Here is a 9,064-nt window from a genome sequence, read left to right as displayed (position 1 = left end):
GAACTAGTGATGGGTGGGAGACATGCAATCACAGACAGGTGTCGGGTGATGGAAGGGAGACATGCAAGCAGGCACAGAATGAGGGAGTGATAGTTATATTGAAGAGAGGGAGACAGGAGTGCAGGCAATGATATTTTCAAGCAGTAGATTACAGGAATGGTGGTAAAGAGTATAGTCTGGCAGACTAACGCGTTAACGTTAGTTAGGTCTCACTCTCAGCTGCTTACATACAAGTTACAATTGACTGAGTTAGGCCTACTTTTTTTTCTTTTTCCTTTTTATTTCATTCAGATCACAGGTCTGGGTAAGAGAACAGCAAATATGGACATTTTTTACCTCGAGGTTCGCTTTTAGAAGCCTTCGCTGCAAATGTCTGATGTGCAAGAGGTTCAAAAGTCAATCCAATCTTGTCCTCAGTTCAATTTCCCGCCAAAAAAAACTTCAGAAGAGCTGGAGGTAGGCAGCCAACACCACTATCAGTGCATGGGACCAGAGGACACACTGGCAGATTCTTGGCATCTCTTCTGCTAAAATTTCAGCAAAATTACCTGCGAATTTATGGTTTTGACTATACTATGCCTTAAATATACAAAAGTTTGAATGGATTGATTGGAACAATCCAACAAGATACAAAATATAAGACCTAAAGAAGGTCAAGAAAGAGAGCTACATGAGAGTACAACCTAACACGACCGCGCATCAAATCTTTTCATGCACACCCTCTTTAGTGATGTGGACATGATGCTCAATGACCGACTTATCACACCATCAACCAATACCTATCCTTATCGTTCCATTCTGGAAACTTTGCTGACTTATGGACCCGCCGCAAAAACATCTCACCTAACATCCTCATTATTTTACAAGGACACACCCGGCTTTACGGATACCAATAATCCCTTAGCCGCTGCAAATGGAAATGATGGTATGAAAGAACGATATGAATTTATCAAGAAAAGTCGGACCGTGGACATGCTCGGTCTTTTACACCTAGATATGTTTTTTCAAGAACGACTGTTACTGGGTGGTGTTGATATTAAACTTAAACTAAATCGCAGTAAGAACAGTTTCAGTCTTATGTCTAGCACCGAAAATGCAAACTACAAGATTGTCATCACCAGTGCGTCTCTTCACGTGAGACGAGTCATACTGAGCCCCGATGCAAGCCTCATTCACGCAAAACAATTGGAAACCCAGACAGCAAAATACCCCATCAGAAGAGCAGAGGTCAAGACATTCAGCATACCGCGGGGGAACTTGTCATTTACCAGAGAAAGTCTCGTCCTGGGTCAGATTCCCAAACGACTGGTTATTGGATGTGTGAGCAACACAGCCTTCAATGGAAATTACACAAAGAACCCTTTTAACTTTCATCACTATAATTTGAACTTTCTCGCCTTGTATGCCGATTCCGAACAGGTTCCTTGGAAACCTCTACGCCCGAAGTTTTCCGAAGAAGACCCGAACTATATCTTGGCATATCAGACACTATTTTCAGGAGTCAATTCTATGTTTCAGGACAAAGGAAATCAAATCAACCGGAAAGATTACGGCCAGGGGTATACCCTCTATGCATCTGACTTAACTCCAGACTTGTCAGCAGGAGATTGTTTTAACCTTTGGAAAAATGGCAATGTGCGTCTAGAGATGCAGTTTGCTGAACCTTTACCAGAAACCATTAATGTGCTAGTATACGCAGAGTATGAAAGTGTGGTAGAGATTGATCGAAACCGTAATGTCATTGTTGACTTTGGAAGTTGATTATAAAAACGATATTAAAATCCAAAACAAGCATGAACGCATTACATATTCAAAGTGTGGTCAACACAAATGAAAAATTAAAAGATATTTTTTTGGGTGTGTTCCCAGCCAACCGTTTGCTAAAATCAATAAAAAAATACCCCTGTGCCTGCATTGCTAATGTGGATCGTCATAATCAACCCGGTACTCACTGGGTTGCTGTGTATTTTGATGAGTTTGGTCATGCCAATTTCTTTGATTCGTTTGGTAGACACCCATCCCATTGTTCTGTTTATTTCAAAACATTTTTAGACAATCATGCTTGTGAGTGGAGTTTTAATACTCGTTCATTACAGTCTCATTGGTCTGCTGTATGTGGCCAATACTGTTTGTACTTTCTGTTACAAAGGATAAAGGGTAATAGCATGTCAAGTATAATTTCACGTTTTACCCTCAACCGCACTCAAAATGACCGTAAAGTATACTCTTACATTCACTCTTTGTGCAAACTCAATGTACCTATGTTTGATGCGGACTTTTTAAAAAATGCATGATTATCACTATTATTACCATAATTGGTATGTTCACCCTCTTTTTTTCTTTATAGTCAGTCGAACAATTTATATTTGTATAAAGTTAATAGTTTAATGTAGACTGAGTTTGTTGTAAATGCATGTTTAACACCACCACCATCATCATCACCACCATTATCATGATTATCATCATCATCATCATCATTCACATAATTAGTATGTTTGTTAAAGACTATTTCCATTATTGTATTTAAAGTATATATCATTTCCCATTAACCTCACCCCCTCTCTGTTTCATAATCACAAGCACAATTTATATATGTTTTTTTTTATTCAAAAAAAAGTAGACTTGTGATTAATATAAAACAAAAGGACTGCTAGAATTCGTTATAATTTCTTTTATTTTGTACAATGGAATATAAATATATACTTTGTAATTCAATTTGTAACGTACATTGTCAGTGCTTATTTATACATTGAATAATAAACTTTGATATATTGCAAATCAACAAATACATATTTGATTTCGTCTCCTTGTTTGTAAGCGTCATGAGTATTTTAACTCACAATAAAATTAGGATTATAGTATACAGGGAAAATACAAATACAAAAATTAACAAAGTAAAGGATATATTTTTTTCGTCTTTTAACCAACAAATTATCCGTGAACGATGCACGGTCATGAAATTAATGTAGTATGTCACTATGTGTCAACCAAAAATATGTTTTATCAATATAATACTTAAGAAACAACAAATTTTCATCTAGAGTAAACATTGCTTATTTCATGAAAACAGTAATTTTATAAAAACTGTAAACAATATATAATGTAAAAAAAAAATACAATGTTGTCAACAAGATACATAAAAGAAAGAAAAAAATTAAAAGCTATCCCACGTCAAAGAAGTTTTTTACCCCTACCCTTTCCTTTACTTTGAGATTTTTTACGTTTATTAACCAATACTGGTCTAGTGGTGGTTGTGAGGACAGGTTGTATAGGTAACACTTTATGTGACACAGATGAAGTTTCATCTCCTGTAGGGGTTTTACTTTTAAGTTCTTGTAACAAAGTACGACGCTCTACATTTGATATTAAATATTCTGGTACATTAGAATCAATCAAGACACGAAGAAAATGTTGCCAACCAACAGGATTTGACATTTTACGCCCCTTCAGAACATCATATATCAAATCTACTATATTAGAACCATGAATAACTTGGTTATTAAATACCAATTCTCCAAGATTATTCCAGTGTTGAGTGTTGGTTGGTGAATGTGATAATAAATGATCTATCAACATATTTCCGCGTTTCTTTAAAGTAACTGGTAACAAATTTAACACTTTATCTTTTAACTCTGGTTCAGGTTCATTTTTTACGCTGGGTTTCTCATGATCAGCACTATCCTTCTGCTGAGTCACATCTTTATCTTGAGTAACATCTTTCACGTTTACATGAATGGGTAACGGTTGGGTTTCGTTTCGATGAAGTTGTAAAAATTCTTGCAATACCTCGTGATAGCGCCAAATTTTTACTTGGTCAGACACCTCTTCCGAATTCAATATGGTTTGCATCTCACTGTCTAATTTGGAAAGAGTACGTTGAGTTGGTTGTTGTTTGAGAGAAGACGCTTGAACTGCACGTGCAATCTCCTCTGGCACCAAAGTCATCTTTTTAGTGTATTCCATACTGACAGTGTTATAAAGCCTGATTAATTCAGAAATAATGATAATATAGGTCCTAACAACGAGCCTAGGAATCCTCCCTTTTGAATCAAAATTCCTTTTCTCTTGTGATGACTGTTTCGCTTATTGGCCACTTCTCGAATATGTTTCTTGTGTCGTGCCAATGCCTTCTTTTGAGAGAAAGAAAGAGGAACATTGAGTTTTAATGTGTTGGCACAACATTCCGACAAACACGCTATTAATTCTTTCTTTGCATGTTGCAAATAAGCTTTACGTTGTCGTGGTGAACATTTGGACAGAACACTGAGTTCTGATATATGCTTCTTTACTCTTTGAACCATCTTGGGTGAATGAAAAAATCTACACATTTACATTAATATTATAGTTTTCGAACGTACACAACTGTAAATTCATCAGGGAAAATTGTTGTTCTTAGCCTGTACTCGTCTGGAGTATTGGATTTCAAATCAATTAAGAGGTATCAATAAGGCACCTTAGTCGCATCGTTATAAGATTCTTGTACATATTTTACGTGACTCGGGTAGAGTTGACGCCCTAAATGCATTATCTGTGATTTATCTCTAGGATTCTTATACATAACCAAGTACTGTGCATTAAGACTTATAGTACGGGTTTCTCGATTCTGATGGAAGAGGTTTTGAACGATAAAACAAATAGACAGATTGCGATTATGAGAGCCACGTGTAAATAAACTTGTCATTTTGGCATCTTTTGTACATTCATGCAATAAATCATCAACAATAAATAAATTACGAACATTTGGATCAATAACACTTTCCAAATTGCTTGGAAATCCATCAACAAATTCAATACCAGCAATTTAATGTAACATTTCAGTATAAGCATGTTGATACACTCCATAACACCATATTATTTTCTGTGGGGGTTTTTCAATCATATCCTGATTAAATTTCAAAAGCTTACGTACAAGAACAGTCTTTCCACTCCCAGTAGGTCCTGCTACTATGCAGGTAAAAGGATGAATAAATTTCAGGGCCATGGTTTCACTGCCCTCTCAAAAAGTTCACACCCCACCTCCACAACTGTTTTACAACAAATGACCATAATAACAAATAAGAATACCCTATGAAGTAATTTCTTCTCTCTTCGTAAAACATGTAGGCTATTTGAGATACAAAAAAGCTATGTTTTTAAACAAGGTTAAAATGACTGTCAATTAATTCGACCCCGTGAAAAATCCTCGAATATTGCATAAACGTAACATTTTGATAGATCTGATCAGACTGATTCCAACGCAAAAAATATGCTTTTTGGCCACTGTTTTCAACACCACTGTGAATTATCCTCATGTGTTGTTTCTCTGTCAAATACTGTTATAACAGCTAATAAAAGTAACATTACCACAGTCAAAACTAATCCAGAAATGGATTTGATCTGTTGCTTCTGCAATACTGGAATTCTAAACGAGCGCACAGCAAAAATGTTTCCACGGTGAAATAAAATACAGATAATGAAAATAGAACATAAATTATATCGTATTTACATGCATTTCTTCAAACAGTATCTTATGTATGGATGACGTAACCATAGGGAAGCGTGAAAAAGTCTGGCATGATTATTCGTTTATCATATACCACCCTGTAGTCCTTTTTGTTTCAATCCGTTTTCTTTTGAGATCCTTTGTGATTTGAAAGTTATCAACAACTGTAATTCGATGTTCATCTTCCGTCCCCAATGTACGAAACATGTGCTTCATGGTATCAAAATTTATACGTTGCTGGTTCTCATAGTTCAGTGTAATACCCTTTATTTTACAACTAGTCTTACCATTATCTAATTGATAAGCATAATTCTTTGGCCCCCCTGATAGAAAAATAGTGATATGGTTACCGTCCAATTCATTCTCCAAGATAGTCTCCTAGTGGAGGATTCCAGTCATGAGAATTTCCCTCCCTCAGAAGATAAATTACACTGTCTGTATCAAAGTATAACACTCGTTCGCCAAGGCGATCGAGCACGTCATAAAGCTTCAAACGGGCCTGTGCCGTTGTGAACGCAGCTATGACGACGTTTGATTTGACACCCATTTCTTCAAATTCATCTTTCCTTGCATATCGGACCTCAGCTACATGTTCATTGATGAAATTCAAATCTGAAACTACAATTTCATCCGATAACAGTAAAGAATACATATCCTTGGGACTATCAATTACCTGTACAGCTGGGAGATTGCTTCTCATACCAAAGCGACCCCAAAATGAATTCAACATCAGTTTGCTCAAAAAACGTAACCCTTTGTTTTTAACAATTTTCTGAGGTTCCAACTGAATTCCCTCTTTTGCATATTCCCTAACATAGCAGTTCCTATCCTCTTCGGTGATACACCACTCTGGCCATCCCGAGGCCTGTTGTTTGATTTTCAGAAATGTATTGATGTATTTGGTAAAGAGTCCTTCCTTATTATTCTCTGCATCATGCTGAGTTTTATATGGAAAATGCCAAACAAAATCAATTTTTACTATTTTATATCCTTTCTCTATTGCTTTCATGATTTCTAAGGAAACCCACGTACTGTGGATCAGTCGCTCTTGCGGAGTGTGCGAGCATTTTGTAGTCTTTTTTTGTAGTCTTTTTTCATGAGAACAAGTGTTACACAGGGGAAACATGAGCTTACCGTTAATTTTAATCGGTAACACTGGATGAAGCAAATTATTGGGTGGAAGAATTTTGCATCTTACTAACCCATAATACGAAGATATATTGTCAAAATTAAAAGTGATGACCTCTGGATGGCCTACAGGATAGGAACCGTACTTATTTATACTAGGGTATAGAGAGGTAAAATCAACATATCTTGTCTTTTCACCCTCCTTACATTCATAATATAAACAATTGGCATTCGTTCTGCCTCCATAGAAGGCTTCTCTTGAATTAAAAGGCTCAGGATGGGGGTTGACAAAAGGAACATCAGCTTTTGACATTGTGGCTTCAAATTCTTTCCACTCACACTCCCATATGGTTACATATTTGTACTTGGGGTAGACTGAATTGATATATTTTTCTTTTTCTAAAGTATCAAAGTACAGGTCACCCATACATTTAAGATTCCCTTTCCGTCCACAAGGTGTATTTAAATCATAACATTTGGGGCACCCGTGCCAAAAACATCCGTGAAATTCATAAATTGTCTTATTTTTTCGACAAAATCCATCAACCTTGTAGGGGCCTATAGACACTTCACCTTCATTGCGCGCGTGTTGAATGTAAATTGGGACCTTTCGCAATCCTCACCGACGCTAATATTAGGATCCCCTGACACAAAAGTTAACGCTTAACCATACACTTGATTTTTAAGATTGATTGTACATTATAGTCAATAGAATCAAACGTAGAAAACTGTTCTACAATCAATGCTAAGTTTTGTGTTACCGGGGGATTACAGGCCCTACAGATCTGCCTTTCGTGTGCAAAATCCTTTCCCGCGACCCCGAACCATACATGCATGTATATTACGACTGATGGCTGGAGATATTCGAAATGCAGGACCTAAAATAAATTATGACATGGATAAGAAAGTGGTTTTTCAAAAAAATCGACTACATTGAGAGAGGAAAAACTTACTCAATGAAGGCTTAGATACAGATCATTACAGTCCATCGAATCGATATTGCATTTAATGTGGATTATTGGTGGATCACTGGCAATTGATTTCATGGGTTAGATCAACCTCTCCAGCCGAACATTTCATTTCGAATGCGTTGATACACGTATATGTACACAGCATGCAATACGTTCGACCAGGGACGTGTTGACCTCGCGGGTTTCTTTTGTTTCTTTTGTTGAACTCCTTCTACACAAACGATATGCCTCTAGCACACGATGTAATGGGCATTATATGTTTTACTTTCCGCAGAAATGTGGATTAGATTCAAATTCCGGGGGACCACTTCCATTGATGAGTGCATACCAGGCACGACCATGGGGTTTCGAAAAGTACCCCGCTAAACAAGGGAAGCAATTAATTATTTTCCAGATAATGAAAATGCATCTCTTAATAAGTATTTGGGTTGTGACACCCTACAAGTATTGGATATATATCCCTTTTTCAGCATTTTAAACATCGTTTTGACACCCTAATAACGTTACATAGGCCTATACGAAACGTACTTGCCCACTCTGTCCCCTTTTACGCAAGGTCGCTCCTGGTATCCACTAATCAATGGAAGTGGGCCCCCCGGGCGGCCTCTCGAGCTCTAGGAGGAGTCAAATGTGGCTTTACAAAGTCGTCCTCAATCGGATATATCGCTGTTACCATAGTGGCAGCCAGAATTTTGCACACGAAACGCATATTGAATGTTTCCGTCTCAGACGCGAAACGAAAACAAAAATCTCATGTCACACATTTGCATTGCAGGCCAGAGTTTTACGACGGGCCCAAAAAGTTTCTTCCAAAATAAACTACCGTTCTAAATAGCGTCCGCGTCCTCAAACGAAAGGTCGGAATGCCTTCTTGATGACTTACTTAAGTCAACCATCTGAGGGCAATGTTCGATTGTATATCCTGTGGAGAATAGCCTCTAGGAGGGAGAATTGCTATGGAATCGCGCTTCAGAAAATTGCGCCGAAATACAAGATTGCACGCTGCCGCAATTGTAATGCAATTTTCAAAGGGGTCGATCCCCTTATCTCGATTTTCCATTCCAGGAATAATAGTGATTTCTTGGAACAGTTCTCGAAATTTCAGACAACATTTTCTCAAAATATCAACATCGCTAACGCAATATTCATGCAATTCTTTCTCCATCACAAAATCTTTCCCAGAAGCTATTTCTTCAGCATGCCATTTCAGAAATTCTTCACGCACCTTTGGTGACATATACTCCCCAGGTTATAATATCTAACCGATGGAAAAGGTCCCCTGTAGTCCCTATTTGCTCTGGTGTTGAAAAAAATGAGGGAAAAATCCCTTCTTAAGTTCTTCAATACCAAATGTAGCTGGCAAGGAGGCCAATTAACGGCATTGGTAAAAAGTTGAGCGAGTCAAGAAAGCGAATTTTGTTGACAGACACAGTCATACTCATTATTTTTCCATCTGACATGATGAGAGAGGGAATGATACAAT

The 9,064-nt window shown here is 37.3% G+C and overlaps 1 protein-coding gene across 1 annotated transcript; it reads left to right on the top strand.

The window, feature by feature from the left end:
• Positions 1–738: 738 nt before the first annotated feature.
• On the top strand, positions 739–1,761 carry LOC121406992 (uncharacterized protein F54H12.2-like). The gene has a single exon (XM_041597865.1). It carries the CDS (start codon positions 739–741, stop codon positions 1,759–1,761), a length of 1,023 nt encoding a protein of 340 aa, XP_041453799.1.
• Positions 1,762–9,064: the final 7,303 nt, after the last annotated feature.

Source organism: Lytechinus variegatus, chromosome 2 (assembly GCF_018143015.1).
Source record: "Lytechinus variegatus isolate NC3 chromosome 2, Lvar_3.0, whole genome shotgun sequence".
NCBI classification, from domain to species: Eukaryota; Metazoa; Echinodermata; class Echinoidea; order Temnopleuroida; family Toxopneustidae; genus Lytechinus; species Lytechinus variegatus.
Note: the sequence above shows the minus strand (reverse complement) of the source record. Positions and strands in the feature narration are given on the sequence as shown.

Excerpts from the sequence above, each read along its gene's own strand:
- LOC121406992 (XM_041597865.1), top strand. The coding sequence starts at position 739 with ATGATGCTCAATGACCGACTTATCACACCATCAACCAATACCTATCCT.